Here is a 26,131-nt window from a genome sequence, read left to right on the forward strand (position 1 = left end):
CACTTGAAACATTGTTGGTGGAATCGTCTAAGACCTCCCTAACTGGATCCTTGAATTCCGGAGGTTCCAGTTTCAAGGAAGAGTTCTTCTTTTACCATACTGAAAACGCTCTGGTTATAGTAAGAGCAACGAGACTACAATTACCACAATCCATCGCGGGTCCCTCGCATCCGGGACACCATCCGCAAAGATCCCTGGGTTTTGTGGTTTTGCGCTTTGCCAGCGAACCTGTGCCTACAGTAAAATTTGAGCGGAAAGGAGGACCACAACTCCCAGCATTCTTTGCTGCCGTGCGGGGGGTCTTCACGTTCTCGTGGCGCGGCGCAGGCGCTGTGGGTCCTCGGCGCGGACCGCGCAGACTGAATAATAAAAGGGGAGCGGCGAAGAGGCAGGAAGACAGGACCATGTCGAAGGGCCCCGGGCCCGGCGGCTCGGCAGCTTCCTCGGCGCCCCCGGCCGCTACCGCTCAGGTGCTGCAGGCACAGCCCGAGAAACCGCAGCACTACACGTACGTAGAGCAAACCCCCCCGCCGCGCGCGCACGCCTGACGTCAGCGGCCAGCGTGAGTCACGCGCGCAGGGAGAGCGCGAGGCTGTCTCTCCCTCCCCCCCCCTTTCCTTCTCCAGCTCGGCCCAGACCGGTTCCAACCTGCTGGGGCCGGTCCCAGCTTCCTTCAACTGTCACCAACCTCTGGTCGGGCTGTGGGGCGGGAAACTCGGTCCCAGCCTCCGAGTTGGGAAGGCAGGAGCTCGGGTCCCGAATACACATTTCTCAGGCTAGGCCTTGGAGGCCTGAATGTTCCTTAGACCTTAAAACCACAGAACCAGGCTCTTTGGGAGCGATAAGTCCACGACATGACAAGTCGAGTTCTGTAGCACCCAGCCCTAGACCTGTCTAGAAACGACAGTTTTCTCTAAGTCTCGGGTGGAGGCTCCGTGCACTGGAGGTCTTTTGTATCTCGAAGGCCCGTTAGGGTGTCCACGAGGATTACCCATGCTTGAAATTCCTTTAAACAGTCAAACGTGCAGTAACGGAACCACTTTTTGAAGGCTGTACTTGTTCAGCCTGAGCCAGCGACGCTCAAGCTGCTATGTGATCGCAGGCCTCTTCAGAATCTGGCAAGAGAGGGAACCTCAGGTAGCCGACGTGAAAGATTGTCAAAATGGAAAACCTCTGGAAAGCTTCGTGTGTGCAGGCTTAGGTACCTGTTTTCATTGCTGTCATGTCACAGTAGGCCTAGGTGTTGTGGGACAAAGGGCAAGGATGTGGTTCCTCTGGTAGAACTGTGTTTCCCTTCCCTGCTGTGCCAGGAGTGCCTCAGATCCCCGTTGGGCGCCTGAATGATGTGCACATTTAGGATATCTCGACCTGTGGAGATTTCAGAATCTAATCTGAACAACACTCAAGTAAGCCAGGAGCAGGAAACATCTGTCAGGAATACAGAGAACTAGAAGCAGGCAGGAGGAGCTCTGGCTTGACGCTTAGAAGGCCTTTTGGGAGATGGAGCTGGGAACATTGGTTATAGGCGATGGTTTCTCTGAGTGACTGATGTTGACTGACATCTTCGGAGCTTGACTGCAGTGTAACTCAGGTTAGCCTTTCAAATGGTGGTCAGTTTGTTGGTCCTTTCTACCAGAGTTTTCTCTGCAACCTTGCTATTGCTTTTTATAAGAAGGTCTAACGCCAGAATAATGTTACTTATCTGGCCACACAATAGTGTGGTCTTGATTTGCAAATCTGAAAAATTATTGGCATTTTAAAAATTGTATTTATTTGTATGTAAATATGTGGGAACACGCATGCCGTGCACAGATGTGGAAGTCAAAACTGTTTGAAGGAATTGGTTCTCTCCTTTCACCATGTGGATTCTAGGGATTGAACTCAGATGGCTAAGCTTGACAGTATGTGCTTTACCAACTCTGCCGTCTCCCAGTCCAGAACTTGTGTGGTAATGTTGGAAACTGAGCCTGGGTCTCTTGCATGTTGGGAAAGGGCTCTTCCATTGAGCTGTACCTAGACACACACACACACACACACACACACACACACACACACACTTGTTTATTTAATACTTTTTAAGGTAGGATCTCACTAAATTGCTTTGGTTGGCCTAGAGCTTCTGCTGTATCTCAGACAAGCCTTGAACTCTGTATCCTCCTGCCTCAGACTCCTGAGTATCTGCGATTATAAATCTGTACCAGTGGGCCTCATTTTGGAACTTTTTAATGATCTCTGGTTACTTAGATCATGGTTTTTGGAACAATTTCAAGCAAATTTGAATAAATTTTGGTTTCTTTTTGTGGATGTGTGTGTGTGCACTTGGGAGGTATTAAAACATAAGGTGTTCTGTCACTCCTTATTTCCTTAAGATTGCTTCTCTGGGCTGGAGAGATGACTCCATAGTTAAGAGCACTGGCTGTTCTTGCAGAGGTCCTGGCTTCAATTCCCAGCACCCACATGGCAGCTCACACCTGTCTCTAACTGTAGTCCCATGGGGATCCCATGTTCTCTTCTGGTGTGCAGACATACATCTAGACAGAACACCCATATACATAAAGTGGATAAATCTTTTTTTTTTTTTTTTTTTTTTCTCCGAGACAGGGTTTCTGTGTGTAGCCTTGGCTGTTCTGGATCTCACAGAGGTCCGCCTGCCTCCTCCTCTCTGAGTGCTGGGATTACAGGTGTGTGTCACTGTGCCTGATGATAAATAAATCTTAAAAAGAAAAAAAAAAAAGGTTATTTTACTGAACCTGAAGTTGTCCAGTGAGTTGCTAGGGTCTACTTTTCCCCCAGCCTCCTAACATTGGGGTTATAAACGTGTGGCCATGCCTGGCTTTTTACATGATGATGATGATTCAAATTCAGGTCCTCATGCTTTCAGCAAACACCCACAGAGCAATCTCCACAGCCATCTTGTTTGTTGTTGCTTTAGGATAAGGCCTTACTATGGCTTTGGCTAGCCAAAACCTCACTGTGTTGCTCAGATTGGTCTCCCACGGGGATCCTTTTTTCTGCCTCCTGCAGAATTCTGGGATGCATACAGCAGGTGGCCACCACAAATGGCTGCAGTCTGCATTTTCTGTGTTCTGTGTTCATTGAGACACTATGAAGTGACATTAGAATGGTTTTCTAATCATTCTAAAGTTACAGATGAGAGGAGTGGACGCAGTATCATTGTCAGTATCTGAATTGTTTGTGCCTGGCTCAGCATCTGAAATTTTTTAAAAATTATTTTTATTTTATTTGTCTAATATTTGCCTGCATGTATATGTGCATCAGGAGCATGCCTGGTGCTGTTGAAGGCCAGAAAGGGGCATCAGATCCTCTGGAACTAAAGTTGCAGATGGTTGTTAGCTACCATGTGGGTGGTGGGAATTGAACTGGGGTCCTCTGGAAGAGCAGCCAGTGCTTTTAACTGCTGAGCCAAGTCTCCAGTTCTAATATCTGAATTTTTTGTCCTTTTAATTCTTAACGGTGGCTGTTTGTTTTTCTATTCCTTGAGGGTTGGTAGAGAATCCTGGAACTTGTCTCCTGAGGCATCTTTTTTGTTTTTTGTTTTTCTTTTTGGAGGCAGAGTTTCTCTGTAGCGTTGGCTGTCCTAGGCTTGTTTTGTAGAACGGTGCTAGCCTGGAACTGAGAGATCTGCCTGCCTCTGCCTCCCCGAGTGCTGGGATTACAAGTGTGCCCAACTGTGCCTGGTTTCTTGAGGCATCCCTATCTATCTATCTATCTATCTATTTAAACATTGCTGATTTTGGGTGTGCATGTGGCATGAGGATGATGTGTGGGAGTGACTTCTCACTATCTAGGTTCCAGGAATCAGATTTGGTGGAAAGTGTCTTTACCTTCTGAGTCCTCTCACCAGCTTGAGACATCTTCTAAATCAACAGGAATTTATGACATGTCCAAGCTTAACTGAAAGATGGAGATTATTGATCTGTGTATTTTTGTTGTTGTTTATTTGTTTGGCTTTTCAAAACAGGGTTTCTCTGTGTAGCCCTGGCTATCCTGGAACTGTATCTGTAACTGGCTATCCTTGCTCTGTAGATCAGGCTGTCCTCAAACTCACAGAGATCTGCCTGCCTCTGCCTCTGCCTCTGCCCCTGCCTCGGCCTCCTGAGTGGCAGAGGTGTCCACTACCACCACCACTTAGTATGTATGTATTGTCTTAAAAAAAAAAAAAAAAAGAAAGAAAGAAAGAAAGAAAGAAAGAAAGAAAGAAAGAAAGAGAAAAAAAAATCAGAGAAATAGCCAGGGCTACATAGAGAGACCCTGTCTCGAAAAAACAAAAAACAGCTGGTGGCGCTGGCAGAGGCAAATGGATCTTTTGAGTTCAAGTCCAGCCTGGCCTACAAAGTGATTCCAAGACAGCCAAGGCTACACAGAGAACCCTGTCTCAAAAACACCAACAAAACAAAGCAAAACAACCCCCTCCCCCCAAAGGAAAAAAATCAGAGAAATCAGCTGTCTATTATGGAATGCAGAAGCTGATGGTTTGGGAAACTTGATCATCCAGGACCAAGTGTGGAAATTGAGAACACAGGTGGTACAAGCGTGCTTGGTGTCCCTGGTGTGCTCTGTGTTACTAAGGTAAGCTCAGTTGTTGTCCTTAGGGATTAGTGGACGCAAGTTTTTGAGACAGTCTTCATACACAGCACAGGCAGACCTGGCATTCACTGTGTGAGGTACCCTTGTCTCCACCTACCTTCCAGTTCGGTTTTGTTTTTTACTTTATTATTATTTTATGTGCTTTAGTGTTGTGCCTGCATATATGTCTGAGGGTGTTGGATCCCCAGGAACTGGAGCTACAACAGTTGTGAGCTGCCATGTGGGTGCTGGGAACTGAACCTGGGTCCTCTGGAAGAACAACCAATACTCTTAACCACTGAGCCTTCTCTTCAGCCCCGTTTTTTTGTTTGTTTGTTTGTGTTTTTTGTTTATTCTTGGTTTTTCAAGATGGGAGTTCTCTGTGTCATTCTGACTGTCCTAAAACTTACTTTGTAGACCAGAGTGGTCTCAAGCTCATAGAGATCCTTCTGCCCTTGCCTCCTGAGTGCACCACCACTGATAGCCTAATAGAAAAGGTTTGACTGACAAGAGCCTGCCCCTTGCAGCCTGCAGAAGGAGTGTAATTTATTTCTTATTTTCTGTACATTGATGTTTAACTACACATATGTTATCTGAAGGTGTCAGATAACTCCCTGGAATGGGAGTTATAGACAATTGTGACCTGCTGTGTGGTGCTGGTAGTTGAACCCTAGTCCTTTGGAAGAGCAGCCAGTGCTCTTACCTGCTGAACCATCTTTCCAGTCCCAAACTGTTTTGTCTTTTAAAACTTCCTGGCCCTGCTTGGTGGCTCACGCCTGTAATCCTAGAACTCAGGAGGCAGAGGCAGGTGGATATCTGTGAGTTTGAGGCCAGCCTGGTCTACAAAGCGAGCCTAGGACAGCCAGGGCTACACAGAGAAACCCTGTTTTGAAATGTGTGTGTGCGCGCGCGTGCACAAAAGAAAACAAGAAAAGAAAAAAAACTTTCTGATGTGTTGCTTTTAAGGGGGTTTGTTTTGGGACAGTTCTCTCAATGAAGCTCAGCCTGCCTCTACCTCCCTGGTGCTGGGATTATAGAGGTGTGTCCAAGAAGGCTTGAACACTCCAGTAACAAAAAAATTTATGAAAAGAGTAGTTTGAAGAACAGTTATTTTGTTGCTATTTCTCCCTAATCTTTTAAATAATCTCACATTAAGGAAAACTGAAATAATCCTTTTAGCAAATGGTTGCTGCCACTTGTGCTAGACTTGATGAATCCAGTCCTTGTAGAAAAACATTATTATATCAGAGTTCTGTCTGTTGTGTAGTTCCAAGTATTTATTTGATTAGCACTCGGGAAAAATGGTGTGTTAGTACATTTACAACATAAGAACCACATGTGTCTCTGCTTGACAAGGGATAAATTTAGGCCAGCCTTGTTTATAACAAGTCTGCTTTCTTTTTTCTTTTCTATTTTTTTAAAGATTTATTTATTATGTATACAGTGTTCTGTCTGCATGTACACCTGCAGGCCAGAAGAGAGCATTAGATCACATTATAGATGGTTGTGAGTCACCATGTGGTTGCTGGGAATTGAACTCAGGACCTCTGGAAGAGCAGTCAGTGCTCTTAGATTCTGAGCCATCTCTCCAGCCCAACAAGTCTACTTTGAATATTAGAGTTTATGAAAAACAGATTTAAGAATAAGATGTTGGCCGGGTGGTGGTGGTGGTGCAGGCCTTTAATCCCAGCACTCAGGAGGCAGGGGGAGGAGGAGCTCTGAATTTGAGGCCAGCCTGGGCTACAGAAGTTCCAGGGCAACCAACACTACACAGAGAAACCCTGCCTCAAACACACACACACACACACACACACACACACACACACACACACACACGGAAAGAAAGAAAAGATTAGCTGACAGGCTGGAGAGATGTCTCAATGGTTTAGAGTAATTTGCTCTTCCAGGGAGCAGTTTCCAGTCTTCTCACCAAGAAGGCTCACAGCTCTCTGTAACTCCAGGTCCCGGGTGTCTGATGCCACCTTTCTGGCATCTATAGGCTCCAGGCACATGGTGCACAAACATACATGTAGGAGAAACACTTGTATACATAGAAAAAAAATATCATAATTTAAAAAAAGTAGTTGAACCAGGCATACTGATTGTACTCTGAGCACTCCAGAAGCTGGAGGATTGCTGTAAATTTCAGGTCACTTAGGCTATGTTGTGAATCCCATACCAGTCTGGGATTCACAGTGAAGAGGCGCACATTGGGAGTGTCCTACAGAGTGGGTTGGAAAACAGCCTGGGGTGGTATATGAGATCCTGTAGGGGGAAAGAAAAGAAAGATAGAAAAGCATTTAGGCCGAGTGTGATGGTATATGCCTTTGATCCCATTCAGAGGAAGGCAGATCTCTTGAGTTCTAGGACAGCCTCGGCTATCTGGAAAGACCTTGTCTCAAAAGCAAAACAAAAACACGAACAAAAGACAGTTAGTTGAGGGCCTGGTGCTAGGGCTCAGTGGATACAAGTAATTGGGTAAATCCAGCAACCTGGGTTCAATGCTCAATTCAGGAACCCACATGAAGGTGGAAGGAGAGAATCAGCTCTACCAGGTTATTCTCTGACCTGTACACACATGTGCATGTGCTTACACACAGAGAGATGGGAAATTAAACTTTGCTTGAAAGGGCAGATGGTTTGTTCCTTGAGGGCTTGCTGTGTTGTAGCTCTGCCTGTCCTGGAACTCACTCTGTAGACCAAGATAAAATTTGCCTGCCTCTGTCTCTGGAGAGTGCTAGCTAGGATTAAAGGCTTCCACCACTAGGATGAGCTGAGAAAAGGATCATTTAACATACTACTTTCTTTTGTTATTTTTGCTCCTGTAAGAGGAAGTGTGCTTCAAAGACATATCTGTTTTGGAGTCCTTCAGCTTTGGTTGATTTGCAGACTTGTTAATGCTCTTGATACAGGAAAATGAAATTCTAGTTACTGAAAAGCCTTGGTGGTAATTTTGTCTTTTTTTTTTTAAGTCTCGCTCTGTAGCCCTGGCTTACCTGGAATTTACTATGTAAATTAGGCTATCCTTTAACTCAGAGCTGCTTGCCAGCAAAGGGATAAAGGCATGCAGCACATCTGCCCTCTAGGTGATTTCTTGAACTCACAGAGATCTGCCTGCCTTGGGTTCCCTGAGTGCTGGGATCACAGCTGTGTGCCATGGGTCTGGCTTCTAGGGAATTTCTTAGAATAGAAATGCTCTATAATCCTGTCTGTACAGGCAGCACCTTGTTTCTTTGTTGTTGTTGTTGTTGTAACATTTTATTTATTTTGTGTGTGGCTGGGGAGGTCAGAGGACAGTTTTCAAGAGTGGGTTTTCTCTTTGTACCTTGTGTTTTTCAGACCGAATTTAGGTTGTTCTACTTGACCATAGATACCAATTCTTAGCAATCTCTCACGTGGAGTGGGTTTCTTGAGCTTTATTCAGGAAAGATGAGATGGTTAAGGATGTAGCTTAGTTGGCAGAATGTTTGCTTAGCTTGCTTAAAATGGGAGGCAGCATGTTTGTAACCTTAGGACCAAGGAGGTAGAGGCAGGCAGATCAGAACCTCAAGACCAGCCTGGGTTACATGAGACTCTAGAGAGAAAGAAAAAAAAAAAGTGTGTGTGAGAGAGAATGAAGTTCTGTCAATAGCTATTTTGAGGCAATTTTGTTAGTTGCTACATTACTGTTATGAGCTTTACTTGATTTCATCTGATTGTGTTTTGGAAAATTCAGGAAGTGAACATGTATTTAAATCATTGTAAATTGCAATAAAACTACACATACATTATTGGAGTGCAACTTACTGAACAGCAAAAGTCACTCACTGAACACATTGCTTAGCTGCATCAGAGAGGATGAGTTTAATTACATGTTTATCAAATCAAATTCATATCCTGTGGAACAAAGGGGCTCATTGTGCCCTAAGTTAAGATTCTCTAAATCCTGTTAGTAAGTATTCCGTGCCCATGCTGAGGCTAGGCCATGAGCTTGGCACTTACATGTTATTTGTTATATCTAAAGTAATGATTAAAGTTGCGATTTGCTTAATGGTTAAGTTTTTTTGTTTTAATCCAGCCATGTTAGATACTAAAGGAGGCTCCCCACAGTCCATATGCATCTGCTTTGACTGGTGGTTTCTGTCAACCTACAAAGACTGACTTATTGGTGAGGGCAGCTGGACGCCTCTGAGAGCAACTTAGAGAAATCCATCTTGGGCACACTCTGTAAGGAGCCTCTCTGGAGATAGCACCCCATGTAAGTGCAGAAAACAAGACACCCTCGTGGACCTACTACTTCCCGCTTCCAACACCCTGATGCCTGAAGGTGAGGTCTCTTCTCGTGTGTCTTAGAAGCCATGCACACACTTTAAGCCCCGCAGCCTAGCAGCTCACTGACCAGCTTCCTTGCTAGACCTTTGCCTGGCTGTTAACTTCTGTCAAGAGCTATGAAAGCAGCCTCCCTCTACAGCTCCACTTACAGTAGTGGAAGGAGGTGAAGAGAAAAGCCTCTGGTTATGTTTCTAATCTGGACAATACTTGTTTAGTAGTTAAAGTTTTTTGGTTTTATTGTTGTTCTTTAATCCATCTGCGTTTGATCCTAAAGAAGGGTCTCCACTAGCCAAGTACATCTTCTATATTAAGAAGTTAAAACTATGGACAATTGTGGCTGATCTGAGAATACTGCTCTCCCTTCCGTATTTTTGAGACAGGGTCTCTCTAAATATAACCCTGGCTGTTTTGGAACTCACTATATAGAGCAGGCTGGCCTGGAACTCACAGAGATCCACCTGTATCTGGCTCCCGAGTGCTGGGATTGGAGGTTAAAGGCATGCACTGCCATGCCTGGCCTCTGCCTTCCTTTAACATGGATGGATTTGGGCATTATAATCTGTTATGTGAAGGTAGATGCTGAGTGTAAATTTTCTGCTATTCTTAGCTAATATACAAAGTAATTTTAGCCTAATTATTAAAAATGTCAAGAATTTTGGTTTGGTGTTGTCTACAAATGCAGCATTCCATAACATAGCATACAGTCTATAGATTCACCCTAGCTAATCTTAATATTCCTGACAGCAGACACCTGGAGAGTCATGGGTAAAACAGTACATGTGACCATGAGATTTATTTTTGTTCAGTGGGAATATTCTGGAATTAACTGTGACAATTACACCTTTTTTTCTTTTTTCTTTTTCTGCGAAAAGACAGGGTCTCTACATAGCTCTGCCCCCACCCCCTGCCTCATGGGGTTACATGCCCTGTAACACTGCTTTACTGTTTTGTTTTTGTTTACTGTTTTTAAAAAACAATTATTTTTGGGCTGGAGAGATGGTTCAGCAGTTAAAAAGAATTGGCTGTTCTTCCAGAGGATTCAGGTCCCAGCACCCACATGGCAGCTCACAGCTGTCTGTTAACTCCAGTTCCAGGGGATCCAACACCTTCATATAGACATACAACGCAGTCAGAACACCAATGTACATAAAATAAATTTTTAAAAAGTATTTTTATTTTTTAAAATCAGCACATAATGTGTACGGTATAACATTTTCAAACAAAGTGTGTATTTGTGGTTCTCTTCCCATCGCCCCCAGTGCCCTGCTATCCCTGTTACATCCAGCCCCCCTTTAAAGGCATTGTCTCAGCTGGCTTAGGCTGGCCTCAAAGTTACTATTTCCCCAAGTATGGCCTTGAACTTCTGGTCTTCCTGCCTCCATCTCCTGAGTGTTGAGGTTACAGGTTTATGTGATTGGGATGCCTAGAGAAGGACTTCATGCATGTTAGACAAGCCCCTGAGGACCAGCTGAGGTACATTTGCAGCCCAGTGATTGCACATGAACAAATATAATGAAAACTACCAAATACTTCAATGAGTTTAAACTATATTAGTTTCAAAATTTGAAAGGTTTTAATAAATACTGCTACCATGGAGAGGCTTTTGGACATGTGGCCTGCTGATGATGCTCAGCACCTTCTCTTTAACATGAGAAAGCCTATGATTTGCAAAAAGCTCCAAGGTGCCCTTCTCCCAGCTTTCCAGTGTTTTTTTTTTTCTTGTGTGTGTGCTTCAGGTGAATGCTCCCATGTGCGAAGGCAGGAGAGCTTTTGAGCTAAGTAGACACAGCAAGGATGAGAAGCCTAATGGTTGCTTATGTTGGCTGTAGACTGACATACCTAAAAGAAGGAAGCATATTTCCCCAGTGACTTTATGAAGTGAATTGGGTTTGCTTCTGAGAGTGGGAAGGAGGTGGGAGTGAGTGTCTGCTGAGGTGTCTTAGTTTTGAGATGGCTGGTGAGGTGCGCATGGGCATTTAGGTTGGTGCTAATGACTATTTCTACCTTCGTTGTAGTAACCACAGCAGACGTTTTATCATTTCTCTGTAAAACCCCTCCAATTTACCCCTTTTTTTCTTTGCCATTGTGTAGAATTTGAAAGCATTATCAAGAGCTGAGGAGAAAGAGAAGATGGAAAGGAGTCTAGCAACTAAAAACTGTCGTAGCGTTCTCTGTGAAGTGACCTTTCCCTGTTGGTGGCTCAGTTTATTTAGGAGATGAAGATAATGAGGCTTATGACAGTTTCATCATGTCATGCTTGAGTGTATTCAAATGTTTTCTCCCTTTACCTTCTATGTCACAGTCTGCGTCCCATGTTCAGCATTGACCCGCATGGCCATCATCAGCCCTGAAAGGTTGGCTTCTTAATGAGGAGTGGGGAGGGGTGGGCCTTATCTTCCCATGGAGACCTAGCCTATTTACAAACGACTCTCGGAGAAGAGAGATAGGTGCGATCCAGAAAACAGTTGATTCAATCCTTTTATGTGCTGTTATTGATTAAAGTTTTAACAATTTTTGTTATTTACTGTGTCTTTTGATGTTACTTTAATCACAAGGTGTTGGGTGACCTAATACTTTCTTTAGGCTTGTGTGAGTTAAATCGTCTAAGCATAGCATACATTAGAGACCAATACTTGTGTTTTCTACCTGAAAACTAACTTATGTTTTACTATTGAGTAATAGTCTTTTGTAGTGAATATATAAAGTGCATATTAAATACCTAGCAGTGCATATTTAAAGTTAACACTTGTCTTTCTTTGTACTTCATTCATTCATTCATTTTGAGGTTAGGTCTGGATAGGTAGTCTTGCTTGGTTGGTCTGAAACTTGCTCCAAACTCGTTAAGATCCACCTGCCCATGCCACCCGAGAGCTGGGATTAAAGGTGTGTGCCCCAGGACTAGCTCTTGTTTTCTTTTAGTAGCTTGTGGTATTGTTTGTCCTGACAGAAATACTTCTTGGCACACTCTCAGGGTACCCTAGGCTGCAGGTACCTTTGCTGCTTGTATTTTTCTTTAGCTCAGTTAAAGTGCAGTTAAGAGTTAGCAAGGTGGTTAAGGGGTCTGTCTCATGGTCATGTCAACTGTGTGAGGCCCACCTCTACCACAATGTGTAGCTTACTAAAACAGTCACAGGGCAGGTTGCTGTGAGGGTTCTGTGAACTCATACAAGTGGAGCTTAGAGCCAGCTGCAGCTGGGTGTGGTATGCTTGTTTATTTTTCAGCAAACACAGTTGCAAAGTTCCTGGCACTTACACATTTTAAATGCTTTTCTTTTTATGGCAGGACCTCCTTGCATAGTCTGGAATTTACTGTGGGAGCACAGGTCAGTCCCAGCCTCCTGGTGCTGGATTACTGGATGCACCACTGTGCTTGACTTCTTACCAAGTTTTGAGCTCAGCCCAAGTCACCCCTTTCAGTTGCCTTTCTCTGCCTCATTTGGTAGCCTTCATCACATGTATTCCTTGGCAACATCTGCACCAAAATAAAGTCTTGAGTCCATGGTTACCTGTGGTCAACACTGTGTTTCAGGGAACAGCTCCTCTTTGCACATTACCTACTCTCCAGTCTTTATGGTCTGCCTAGTCTCACACGCTGTGTCTAGGCTGATCCAGTAGAGAACAGCATATACAGCTGGGCTGTGATGGCACACTCCTTTATTCCCAGCACTCAGGAGCCAGAGACAGGTGGATCTGAGCTCTAGACCATCTGCTCTACAGAGTGAGTTTCAGGAAAACCAGACCTGCAAAGAGAAACCTTGTCTCAAATAATAATAATAATAATAATAATAATAATAATAATAATAATAATAATAATAATAATTATATATAAAATAACATGTTAATTTAAATGTATGTATCAAAATGCCACTAAAATGAGGGAATTTTCAAGAACAGCTCTGTACAGAAGAAAAACCTCAGTAAAACCAAGGTATTTTCTGGGAAGAATGAACTAATGTTTTTAACTTTCCTTGTGCTCTCCAGCACTGATACAGAGGATTCTTTTTTTCCTTTGGTTTTTCGAGACAGGGTTTTTTTTATGTAGGCTTGGCTCTCCTGGAACTCACTCTGTAGACCAGGCTGGCCTCAATCTCAGAGATCTGCCCGCCTCTGCCTCCCGAGCGCTGGGAATAAAGGTGTGCGCCACCACTGCCTAGTTTGGATGATTCTTACACGAACTTCATTTTCCCTGTTGTGCCAATTCTGAACTCCTTAAAGCAACAGAACACTTGTAGAAAGAAGAAAGTAGAGCTGGGGAGATAGCTCAGTGAGTATTGCTGCTAAGTGGATGATCTGAGCTCAGTTCCTAGCTCAGCCTTTTTACCTACTGTTACTGACTTCATTTTGTTTTTAATTTTAAAAATTTTTTAAAAATGTGTTCTTTACAAATTTATATGTGTGTATAGTTTCTAGAACATGTATAGTGCATGTGTGTATGTATATGCACTTTTTTTTTAAAGCAACCAGCCTGGTCTACATAGCAAGTTTCAGGCCAGCCAAGCAAGACTGTGTATCCAGACCTAACCTCAAAATTCTATATACTCTTTGCTGTCATGGAACTAGCTATGTAGATGGGGCTGGCTTAAACTAATAGCAATATGCCTGCCCCTGCCCCTGCCCCTGCCCCTGCCCCTGCCCCTGCCCCTGCCCCTGCCCCTGCCCCTGCCTCTGCCTCTGCCCCTGCCTCTGCCTCTCCAGTGTTGGGATTAGAGGCATGAGCCACTACCATCTAGATGCATGTCATTTCTTTTAAAGAAAGTGGCAGCTCCTAGCCCTTGTTACATTGCAGCGCCACTCCTTCAATCTGTTAGTCCTCTGGCTGGGTGCGCACATGGTGACCAGATCTCCCAGCGGCACCAGTAACAAGGAGGATAAAATAATTACTCAGCCAGGGGCCCTCACCTTACAACGCCGACTTGCTTAATGTCCTACAGCACTGGTCCCAAGGTTCATTGTGTCCAGTGAACTCTGCTGGCCCTGAAATCTCACTGTCCTGACTCTGGCTGAAGATCTGTTAGAGAATCAATGGTGCCTGGTTGGTTCAGATGCACCAGAAACTCACTGGACAGTTTAATTGCTCCACTATCACTCTCTGACCTTTCTTTTTATGCCAGAGAGAATGTTCAAAATTGGGATCATGTTGGATGATTGAAACCCAGATCTGCGTAGCACTGTATCAGGCTACTCAGATACTTACCTATTCCCAATTTTAGTTTGTTTTTTTTTTTTTTTTGTCTTTTATTATTTGTTTTCTTATTGTTAGGCAGGCTAATCTGGAACTTGACTAGCCCAGGCTAGCCTGGCCCTGGACTCACAGTGACCTGTCTCCCTTACCTTTCTGAGTATTGGGACTACGTGTGTGTACCCCGACACCTGGCTGTGATGGCTTTTCATGCAGGTGCCTGAGTAGTTTCTCAGCACAGTTTCCCTGTGGGTCCCTGAAGCATTGCTATTTCAAAACTAGTCTGTTTTGCTTCTCAGTGTATATCCTTGAGTGTGGTATGCTTTGGGAGAGGGCAGTATGGGAGCTTAGTCCCAAAGCCCTGTTCCCTTTCTGATCTTGGAGGAATTGAAAGGCCAAGTAAGTGTCCCTTGGTGCTTAGCCTCCTAGGTTTCTGGAGAGCTGACTAAAGAATGGTTCTTTTTTAAAAATTCTTCTTACTAATGTATTTGTTTTAAAGAATGGCTCTTGATCAATCCATTTAGTTTCTCAGACTTTGTCCTTTTGGAACTTTCCTTTTTTTTTTTTTTTTTTTTGAGACAGGATCACTTTCTAGCCCTGGCTAGCTGAAACTGGCTGTGTGGGTCAGGCTGGCCTCCAGTTCAGAGGGATCCCACCAGCCTTTGCCTCCTGAGTGCTGGGATTTAAGTACTGGGTCCTATGGACTTTTGAAGTACAAAGATAAGCTGAAGCTTACCAGATACATATCCCCTGAAAACTCAGCTCTCCTGAGGTTATAGGGGTCCACACCTGTCATCCTGTCTGTCTGAAAGACAGAGGCTCCAGTTATACTGGGCAACTTTGTGAAGTCCTGCGTTTCAGTTAATTAGAGATGGAAGCCAATGATTTCCTGTTAGCATAAAGTAAGAGAGGAATGGGAAAATGCTAGATAAACATATAGTACAGTTTTGATAATGGCTTATGCATAAGTTTAGTAATCTCTGATTATAGTGATTAAAAGTAGCTTTTATTTATGTGTATGAATATTTGCCTTCATGTATGGAAGTGTACCATGTGCATGAGTCAGATCCCCAGGAACTGGAGTTTTGGATGGTTGTGAGCCACTGTGTGGGTTTTGGGAATCAAGCCCAGGTCCTCTGTGTGAACGGCCAGTACTCTTAACCACTGAGCCATCTCAGCAGCTCCAAAAGTAGCACATATGTATGTATGTGTGAGTGTATGGATGTTTTGCCTGCATTTATGTCTGTATATCAAGTGCACACATGGTACCTGCATAGGCTAGAAGAAGGTGTGGGATCCCCTGGGAGTAGAGTTACAGACAGTTAGGAGCTGCCATGTAGGTGTGAGAAATTGAACCTGGGTCTTCTGGAAGAGCAACCAGTATTCTTAACTGCTGAGCCATCTCTCTCCAGCCCCCTAAAAATTAATTTTTTTAATTTACTATTATTATTTGTGTGTTCATGTTCATGCATGATGGGGGACCTTTTCTATGTCAATGTCAGAGGACAACTTAGTGGAGTCCGTTGTTTCTTTGCATTTTTCTGTGTTTCGTGAGATTGAGCTCATGTTGTTAGGCCTGCATAGCAAGTCCCCTTATTCACTATTCCATCTTTTAGGCCTAAAAGTGTTCTTTTTAAAACCTCTCTGAGTTTGGCCTCTTGTCCTGTGAGAATGTCCCTGCAGTCCAGTTCAGTCCCATGTGCTAAGTTTTGAGTTGCACTCTAGCACTCCTCACAAGGGTGGAGGGCTGGTTGCTTCTTTGTGATGGCCTGCCTCGTGATGATGGTGATGATGTCATGAGCTTGTTGGTATGTCCTTTGTGGGCATTTAATTCCTTGATGCTTGTGTTGGGAGAACAGGCAAGTATTGTTCTTGGTCAGAGCTCTCTTTTGGATTCTTACAGGTTTGCTCTTGAGTCATAGACTCAAGAGTAGAACAGTAGACATAGACAGTAGAACAGTATGAACTGGGCAGCCATAACCTGAAATCCTAAAGTACAAAACTTTGATCACCAACATGACATCACAAGTAGAGGGTCAAGTGAGGGAGATATCTCATTGAGTAAAGTGCTTATCTCCTAAGCATGCGGACCTGGGTTTGAATCCCCAGCATCTAGATAAAGCTAGTCATGGCAGCAGATGCCTGTAATCCCAGCACTTTGAATGTGGAGACAGGAGGATCCTGATGGCTCGCTGGCCTACTGGTCCTTCCCAGTCTAGCCAAATTGCTGAGCTTCAGGTTTGGTGAGAACCTTGGTCTTAAGAAATAGGTGGAAGCTCGGCAGTGGTGGTGCACACCTTTAATCCCAGCACTCATGAAACAGAAGCAGGCAGGTCTCTGAGTTTGAGGCCAGCCTGGTCTAGACAGTGAGTTCAGGACAGTCAAGGCTACCGACAGAAACCCTGTCTCAGAAAAAAATAAAGAAAAATAGGTGGAGAGCAGTAGAAGACGCCCAACATCAATTCCGTGAGCACAGACCCACAGTGCACATGTACTCATGCACACATACATGTACAAATACAAAGTAAAGAAAAACCAAAACCAAGCGGGAAGTTTTCTTCCCTCGCTCTGCAGTGGGTCACAGATCTGGATGGGCATGGTGGTACATACCTATGATTGTGGTTACTCAGGAGCTGGTATTTCTAAAAAATATGTGCAACAGAAATGAATTTTGTGAATAGAATTATGTTCTGTCCTCATGATAGCATAGTGTGTAGATATCCAAATGCAAAAATATCTTAAGTAACTTTTTCTGCCCCACCAGGGTTTCTCTGTGTAGCCTTGGCTGTCCAGGACTCAATTTGTAGACCAGGCTGACCTCACATCAATCTGCCTCCGTCTGCTTCCTGAGCACTGGGATTGAAGGTTTGTGCCACCACGCCCCACTTTAAGTAACTTTCATCTCAAGCATTTCAGATAAGGCATATTCAACCTATAAAGGAAAAATGCATATCTGATTAATATGCAAAGCAGGATAAGAACTGTAAGAAATGCATAGGGCAGATCTGGGTGTGTAGCTTCACAGTAGAATACTAGCCTACTATGTGCAAGGCCCTGGGTTCTAGTCTCAGCATTTCAGGCATGGGGGAGCTAACAGATAGCTAGTTGGAAGCAAGGAAGACTTCACAGAAGTGGTGGCATCCAAAGATTCCTTTCCATTCAGTCCGGCCTTTAGTGGTTCCTCCAGGTAAGGAATAAGATGAACAAAGACAGGAAAGTTTTCTGACTTCAAGCTCTTTGACTCTGACCAGAATGAAGAGGAGTCAAAAACGTTGGAGTTGAAAGAACACATTGGACCGGGTGGGTGGGCTTGGAATGCCAGGCTGAGTAGGGGTGTTGGCTTGCCCGGGCTTTTGGAAGAATAACACACCCTATTAAAAAGTATGGTGTGCCTGACTTGGGGCAGTGGGAGTGGAGGTGTGGCTTTCGGCATCTGTTGCCTCTAGCCTTACCTGAGGGATTCTTGTCGGGCAGGATGTGTGGAGCCATCCGAATTTGGTACCTAAACAAATGTATGCAAGTTCCATGTATAGCTTCTATCCTGAGTGAGTGCCGTTTCAGGGGAACAACTATGCCCAAGCTAGGGGCCACATACTAGCGTTCTTCCCTGTCTCCTGTGTTCTCACCAAGATGATGACACCAAACTTTTTGTTTTGTTTTATTTTTTGGTATTGAGACAAAGCCACACTAAGTAGTCTTGGCTAGCCTAGAATCCTCTATGTTATAAATGCTGGCTTCAAATTCATAGAGGTCTACCTTCCTCTGTCTCTGGAGTGTTGAGATTAAAGTATGTACAGCTAAGTCCAGCCTCAAATGTTTTACTTTTTTGAGACAGTGTCTCACTATGTAGACCAGGCTGACTTCAAACCCAGAGACCATCTGCCTGTGCCTTTGTCAAGTGGTGGGGTTAAATACTGTGTCACCATACCCTGTCAAACTTTAGGAGCACTAAAAATTTATTTTACAAATAAAAGCACAGGATGTTCCCTAGTGGTAACAAGGCTTGCAGCTGTTATCCTAGCTAGTTGGGAGTCTAAAGCAGAAAGAGTGTCTAAGCCTAGGACTCCCCCACCCGACCCTAACAAAGTTTCTCTATGTAGCCTTGGCTTTCCTGGACCAACTTTGTAGACTAGGCTGGCCTTGAACAGTGATCCGCCTGCCGTTGCCTCCCAGGGTGCTGGAATTACAGTTGTGCACCACTGTGCCTAGGACTTCGAGGCCAGCTAAGGCAACAACAGTAAGACCAAGAGAACATTAAAATAGGGGATACCAGCTAGATGTAATCACAGATACGCAGGGGGTAGTTCTTCAATATTAGTATGTCTCGTGCTATATGCTAGGAAACTGCTCCTTGTTTATCTGGAGCGCCATCTTAATTAGGTGTTCTGCATTTAGTTTGCCAGTCCTAAGCACTCCTTTACTTCTCTGTTCCTGGATCAAGGCTCAGTTTCCACCCTTCTTCCTCACCCCATTTTCTATCTCTGTTCTCCTAGTGGACCCAAGGAATAGAAGAATATATATTTCTCAAAGAAGGATTAGCCTAGTAGCTTGGAGCATGGGTATATACCCGAACGTAGTACCAGAACCTGAATATAGCCAAGAAGGCACAGGTTGTCTTTCTAGCCAGACAAAGAAACAGGGAACTTAAACTTAAACAGAAACTTAAACTTTCATTTAAGTGCCAAAGAGGCAGGAGAGTATCAGGCTGTAGAGCTTCCCAGATTTCTCTCCAGTGTCTTAGGATGTAGTTGGGACTCAGGGTTGACACCACTGCAACCTGTGGAGTTTGCTGCACTCACTTCTCTTCCTCAGGCTTCCAGCTGCTGCATTCACATCCTATGAAGGCACTTGGCACTCATGGGATCATTTATAGTCTGTCTTTGTATCATACTGTTTGCTTTCTGCAGAAACTTTATCTGCAACTCCCTTTAACCTTTCTTCCATCCCATCCTGGGTCAGGGATCCTTTTTGTTTCCTAATACTGGGAGCAAAGCCCCTTACAACCGTTTCCATCAGTTCCACTTATTGTGTGTCTCCTGTGAAAATATGAACACCTGTTTCTGTCTCGGTGTCCTCATTGCCTGGCGCTGCACTTGTTCCCAGATGTACTGGGTTTAACCTGTGCTGCCCTGACCCCGGACACTTCTCTCTAACCGCATCCCTGGGTCTACCCCCCAGCCTGCTTTTATTGGTCTGATTGGGCCTCGGGGATGTGGACATGCAAGTTTTACTTTTAAGCCCTTCAGATCTAGGCTCCACCCAAACTGGCAACAGCCAGTTCAATCAAGTTGTTTCTGCCTCCCTTCTGATGCAGCCACTGTACACTGCCCTCTGCACCTCTCCTCAACTCTCAACCCATTGGTTGCTTGAGAGAACATCTGAAGAAAATGAATAGCAGCACCTTATGATCGGAGTTTGATCCCTGGACCCTGTATAAAGGTGGAAGGAGAGAACCAACTCCACAAAGTTGTCCTCTGACCTTCACAAGCGCTACGACACATGTACCCTTCCACACCCACCCACACATCATACATACAGACACAGTGAAATATTTGAAGAAACTGCACTGGCTGCCTATTCAATAAAACAGTCTCCACCCCAGATAGGAGAACCTTAGCCTGGACTAAGTGAAGAAAACAAATTGACAGAGTGTGTTCTGTCAGGGTAGATGGGTTTGAAGCCCTCCACTGTGTGGTGGATGCGAGAGATTATCCTGGCTATTACATGAGGGTAGAGGAGAGAGACACCATTATTTGAATAGCCACAGCTGTTGCAAGTCCTGTGTGAGATGACTGGGGGACAGTCCAGTCTAAGAGGGAGGGTATTTTCAGAACTTCTGTGTGAGCTTCTTTTCAAATATTTGTACAGGTAATACCAAAGACATCTCAATACCGAGAGACACCTTGCAAACTGGGTACCAAAGCAGTGTCTCTCCAAGTGTCTGCATGTTTCTCCTCTCTACCCACAGTGCCAGCTTGGTTCATGGTATAGGGGAGGTTTCTGGGGAGGGGCAGGTATATGTGGGCAGCAGGGAACCACAGGCTCTGGGGAGGCTGCTCATGCTCTTGTGAATAACCCTTTCCCTATGATTAGTGGCTTGGCCTGAGAACCCTCAGATGGCAGCCAAGCTGCTACTGAATACTACAGCTGACCTCTAGTATACACAGGACTCTCAGGGCCTGTGGCTTTTGCCTTTCATGCTAGATTTTGGGACAGATATAAAAGCTGAGGTCCAGCCTCATCCATGGACCTCTTCTATTGTCCTGGTGGGACTGGCACCCAAGAGCAGGGCCCTCTGGGCTTAGTGGTAGCTTTCTGGGAAGCTGGAAGCATCACCCTGCTCCTGGCCCAGCCCTCATAGATAGTCTCTGCAGGTACCTGAAGGAGTTCCGCACAGAGCAGTGCCCACTCTTCGTGCAGCACAAATGCACACAGCATCGGCCCTACACCTGCTTCCATTGGCACTTTGTGAACCAGCGGCGCCGCCGCTCCATCCGCCGTCGGGACGGCACCTTCAACTACAGTCCAGATGTCTACTGCACCAAGTACGACGAGGCTACAGGCCTCTGCCCAGAGGGCGACGAGTGAGTGCCCCGCCTGCCCTCAGAGGAGCCCCAGGTCTCCTCCTGAGTCAGATGCCCTCAAAATAAGCTTGGGACATCCAGGAAGGTAGCTTTGGGAGGACTGGCTACAATCTATAGGTCAAACCTGGGCTCACCCCTGCCCTGACTTAAAGGCATGGGGAGGGGCTTTCATTTTTCTTTGCCTGTTACATGAAAACCAAACACCAGCCTTTCTTCCCCCAAGCCCACAGACATTTGAGCAAAAGTGATGCCCTGGGCTTTTTTTTCACCTTCCATGTCCTGCCCCATCTGCTGCACTGTCCTGTGCAGTTCCCACTATGGTGGCAGCTAGAGAGAGAGCCTCGCTAGCTTTCCTGTATGCTGATCTTTGTTGTTTGAGACAGCATCTCATAACAAAACCCTGGGTAGCCTGGAACTCATTAGGTAGGCCAGGCTGGCCTCAAATTCACAGAAATAGCTGTCTCTGCCTCCAAAGGGCTGGCCTTAAAGGCATGTGCCACCATACCTAACTTGTTTGCTAGCTTTAAATGTCTTCTCATGATTCCCTATTGAGGAATTGGGTATACAACTAACAACAAATGAGGTAGCAAGCCTGGGACATCACTTAAAGAGACCATTTGTGACTTTGCTTGTCATTGTTTCAACCTCAGAAGAATGCTGGGAAGCACTTCCAGGTTCTGTATGGGGTACTGAGCTTTTCCCATAGTCGCTGACCTTTTTCACAGGTCAAGGCTGTCTGCTCTCCTTAGGAGCCTATTAAAGTATGTGGGGCATGTGTGCAAGTTTCAAGGGGTTGGTTCTTGGAAGCCCCTTGAGTTGGGTAGCATTTGTTTTCCGGACATCTGTTTATCCAGAGTGTGTCCCCTAAAGCATCTGGAGACGGCTGCCTGGGTTTGCCAAGCCCTTCAGATCTTAGCAGTCAAGCACAGAGCCATGGTAGCCAAAGAATTCATCACTGACTCCTTAGAAGGTCACCACTGTACCCTGTGGATCATGGTGGCAGCCCTTAGCAGTTGGCCTTGGGAAACATAGTTGACTGACTTCTGATGCTATGTTCCAGGTGCCCATTCCTGCACAGGACCACAGGAGACACTGAGCGCAGGTACCACCTTCGTTACTATAAAACTGGAATCTGCATCCATGAAACAGACTCAAAAGGCAACTGCACCAAAAATGGCCTTCACTGCGCTTTTGCCCACGGCCCGCATGACCTCCGCTCCCCTGTTTATGACATCAGGTAGGCTGATGCTGGGCTGCTGGGAAGGGGAGGAGGAGACCAGGGAGCTGATGGGCAGCAGGACAAAAGAACTGATGGTGTTGTTTCCTACTTTCTCATACCCCTTCCCACCCTCTCTGTCCATTCCTCTTCTCCCAGGGAGCTGCAGGCCATGGAGGCCTTGCAAAATGGCCAGACTACAGTAGAGGGCAGCATAGAAGGCCAATCAGCTGGGGCAGCAAGCCATGCCATGATAGAAAAAATCCTCAGTGAAGAACCTCGGTGGCAAGGTACAGGCAACATCAGGTGGCCCCTGCACCCCCCTGTCCATAGCTGCCCAATTCCTTGGCTTGAAACCACCTTCTTCCTTTTCCAACTGAAGCCATCACTTCTATTTGGAATCTAGCCCCTCATCATCCCATTAAAAGATTTCATTTTAGCCAGGTGGTGATAGTTACACCTTTAATCCCAGCACTTGGGAGACAGACAGGTGAATCTCTATGAGTTTGAGGTCAGCCTGGTCTACAGAAGGAGTTCTAGGACAACCAAAGCTGTACAGGGAAATGCTGTCTCAAAACAACAACAACAACAAAAGCCAGGTGCTGTGGCACACACCTGTAATCCCAGCACTCTGGGAGGCAGAGGCAGGCAGATCTCTGTGAATTCTATAGAGTGAGTCTGGTCTATAGAGTGAGTCCAGGACAGCCAAGTCTACACAGAGAAACCTTGTCTCAAAAAAAAGAAAAAAAAAGACTAAATATTCAGGCTGAAGAGAGATGGCTTAGTGGGTAAGAGCGCTGGCTGCTTTTCCAGAGGACTGGGGTTCAATTCCCAACACCCACGTGGCATCTCACAACTGTCTTAACTCCTATTACAGGGGATCTGACACCCTCACACAGACATACGTGCAGGCAAAACACCAATGCACATAAATAAATTATTTAAAAATATTTATTGTATGTGTAGAGTGTTTGCCTGAATATATCTCTGCACCATGTGCATGCTTATGGATGGATGGTTTAAGCCACTATGAGGTGCTGGGAACTGAAGCCCCAGGTCCTTTGCAAGAGCAGCAAATGGACTTAACTGCTGAGCCCTGCCTCCCCCTTCATTTTATGTTAAAGATACCATTCAAAAGGTACTTATAGGTGAGTTTCCAGATAAATTGCATTCCCAAGATTGTCATGGGCTTTCACATGCACACCTTCATCCATGCATTTTTCCCTCCTGATGCATGCCCATGGCCTGTAAGGAAGTGGCTTTGTTCGTGCCTTGCATGGGACCTCAGCTTTGGGACGCCTTCCTATTCGCTCTTCTGTATCTTCACTATACTCCTGCTGTTATTGGAGTGGTCCAATGCCATTCCTTGACCCCTGCCCTCTGGCCTTTTATGCAGAGACTGCTTATGTCCTGGGGAACTATAAGACGGAGCCTTGCAAGAAGCCCCCACGGCTGTGCCGCCAGGGCTATGCCTGTCCCTACTACCACAACAGCAAGGACCGGCGACGGAGTCCACGGAAGCACAAATACAGGTCCTTTGGCCCCAAGAGGCCAGCCATCGGAGGGAGGAGTGGCAGGGAAGGGATCATGGCTGAAACTGCTACTACCATGGTTCTCAAGGAGGTGGGAAGGCAAGCCCTGGGGTTTCCAGGGACCAGTTATAAAGGCAGGGATTACGAAGGACACCTGAATGGTGGGAGCTCTGTCTAGTTCTTGCATGAGGCCCATCCATTTTTGATTCTTCGGGGTGTATACTGGAGCAGGGCCAGACTAGTGTGGGAAATGTAGTGTGGCTGCGGCCTGACTCTTGTGATGTCAGGTTTTGTGCCTGGCTGAAGGGAGCAAAGCTGTGTCCTTGGTGACATGGCCAGCTGGGACAGAGGAACAGCCCGACTTAGTACCCTAGGAAGACCCTTCCTCTATAGCTGATCGTCTCCATTTCTGTACCTGAACTTGTGAGCCAGGGAAACCAGATTGGGGGGGGGCCCTGTGCAGGATCCAGGTGGCACTGCAGGTCCTAGTCTCCTTCTTTATTGCCACTGTCTGACCCCTTCTTGTTGGACCAGGTCATCTCCATGTCCAAACGTCAAACATGGGGACGAGTGGGGAGACCCTGGCAAGTGTGAAAATGGAGACACCTGCCAGTATTGCCACACCCGCACAGAGCAGCAGTTCCACCCGGAGGTGGGTCTTGAGAGGAGGGGCAGGAGTGACATACTATATCCACTTTCGGGAACTAGGAGACAGGCAAGGGCATGTGTTAGCACTATCCTGGAAGAGGGATTTGTGGGTAATACTTCAGTATGCAGTCTCTCTTGTTATGAGCCCGCCCTCCCCTCTGCTTCCAGTTCGTTTCCTAGCCCACCTAATAGGGGAGGCACAAATAGAATCTAAGAGTCTGGCCATTCTGGGCTTTGTACTACTTGTGGTATTTACAACCTGTTGACCGTTGCAGGTCAGAGCCTAAGGGACAGCAGCCTCCCTGCTGTAGTTCCCAGTCTACCTGCACAGTATTAGGATTCCCCCTCTTCTGTAGTACCTGTGCCTACCCTAGTTCTGTGGAGCTAGGCTACACACAGAGAGAGAGAGGTGTGAAGAGAGCTTCATGTGCCTGTAGACATCCCGGGGACCACATAGACCTGAGAGAGTAGTAATGAGAAGTTTGATGTGGTGGAGTGTGCTTGTCACCTCAGCACATGAGACAGTGAGGCAGGATGAATATGAGCTTAAGGCAAGCAAATGCTTATATCAGTGTCCTCTCCCCTGAAAGAGAAGTTGGAGGAGACATAGGGAAAGACAAAGGGGCGGAAGTGGAGAGGGATTCTGCGCTAGCCCTGCCTTGGTGAAAGTGCTTTGACCTGTTTCCGCCCTGCTTGGCCCCTGCAGATCTACAAGTCCACCAAGTGCAACGATATGCAGCAGGCAGGCAGCTGTCCACGAGGACCTTTCTGCGCCTTCGCCCACATAGAACGTATGCACTTCCCTGTCTTGTCTTCCCTGACCTCTGCTGGGGCTCAGGCCGGGGCCAGTCCCTGGTAGTGCCTGTGCACAGGCGTCCTCATCTGTCCTCATTCCCATTGGAAGTTACAGTGCCCTCCCACTCTGGAACTGGCCCTGGGGTAGCTTCCAAGAGCCTAAGGTAGACTCAAAGATGCTTGCCCTGCTGGGCACTTAGCCCAAGGCAAGGATGAGGCACCAAGCATTAAAAGCAACTTGACAGACTCCAGCCATCACCCTTTGTCACCCATGGCCATGGAGCTCCTCTCTACTGAGTCCTGCTTGGTCCTCTTGAGCAGAGCCATCCATGAGAGTGTAAGGTTGCCCCCTTACATCATTTAAAGTTTGGGGTCACATACTCTTAAGGAAAAAAAAAAAGGAGTGGTTAAATTAATTTTTACTTAGGCCAATATAAAATGATTGCATAGCTGGGTGTGGTGTCTCATGTCTTTTTTTTTTTTTTTTTTTTTTCCCCCTTGGTTTTTCTGAGACAGGGTTTCTCTGTAGCCCTGGCTGTCCTGGACTTGATTTGTAGACCAGTCTGGCCTTAAACTCAAAGAGATCCACCTGTCTCTGCCTTCCTGAATGCTGGGATTACAGTCGTGTGTCACAGTGCCCAGCTGGCATATGCCTTTAATACCAGCGATCAGGAGGCAGAGGAGGTTGGATCTCTTGCTTTTGAGGCTAGCCTGGTCTACAAAGTGAGTCCTAGAACTATGTAGAGAGACCCTGCCTCAAAATAAATACATAAATAAAATAAAATGGTATCATTTCAATAAGTAATTTAAAAGTATCAGACTATTTACTGTTTTTGTGCTGATTCTTCGAGAGCTGGCAGACGTTTTAATCCCTTCCACCTGTTTCACTTCAAGTCAGCTCATTTCAAGTGCTCTGCGGCGCCAGCTGACATGCTGCTGCCTTGTGAAACAGCACAGCTCGAAAGGCTCCACGTCTCTTCCATCATGGAGTGGTTCTGGGCTTGACGCTGGCTTCCTCTGTAGATCATTGCTCTGCTTCTCTTTATCCTCTTTCTAGGTTCCGCTCTCTCTCTCTCTGAAATGAGAGAGAATAAACAAAGCTCTGGGAGGGAAAAACAGATGGAGGACACAGAGGTAGCTGGCAGCTGTAGACACTGGGAAAACCCAGTTGCAGCAGCACAGAGAAGTGATTAATAGTTTGGGTTACTCAGAATGGGGTTGAAATTCCAGCTCTTCTGTCTCCTATCTCTGTTATCTTAGAAAAATTTACCTGACCTGT

The 26,131-nt window shown here is 45.7% G+C and overlaps 1 protein-coding gene across 2 annotated transcripts in view; it reads left to right on the forward strand.

Annotated features, from left to right (window-relative positions):
- The first annotated feature begins 334 nt into the window (after positions 1–334).
- Unk (unk zinc finger) overlaps positions 335–26,131 on the forward strand; it is a 34,153-nt gene continuing 8,356 nt past the window's right edge. Inside the window, exons 1-7 of one of the 2 annotated variants that reach the window (XM_055592255.1) lie at positions 335–508; positions 20,452–20,661; positions 21,722–21,898; positions 22,037–22,167; positions 23,274–23,409; positions 23,944–24,061; positions 24,764–24,848. In XM_055592255.1, coding sequence (XP_055448230.1) covers positions 405–508; positions 20,452–20,661; positions 21,722–21,898; positions 22,037–22,167; positions 23,274–23,409; positions 23,944–24,061; positions 24,764–24,848 — 961 coding nt within the window. In that variant the 5' untranslated portion in view covers positions 335–404. The remainder of the gene's footprint in view (positions 509–20,451; positions 20,662–21,721; positions 21,899–22,036; positions 22,168–23,273; positions 23,410–23,943; positions 24,062–24,763; positions 24,849–26,131) is intronic. The other variant, XM_055592254.1, reaches the window with a different exon arrangement.

This window comes from Psammomys obesus, unplaced genomic scaffold, assembly GCF_907164565.1.
Source record: "Psammomys obesus unplaced genomic scaffold, mPsaObe1.curated_primary_1811, whole genome shotgun sequence".
Classification (NCBI taxonomy): domain Eukaryota; kingdom Metazoa; phylum Chordata; class Mammalia; order Rodentia; family Muridae; genus Psammomys; species Psammomys obesus.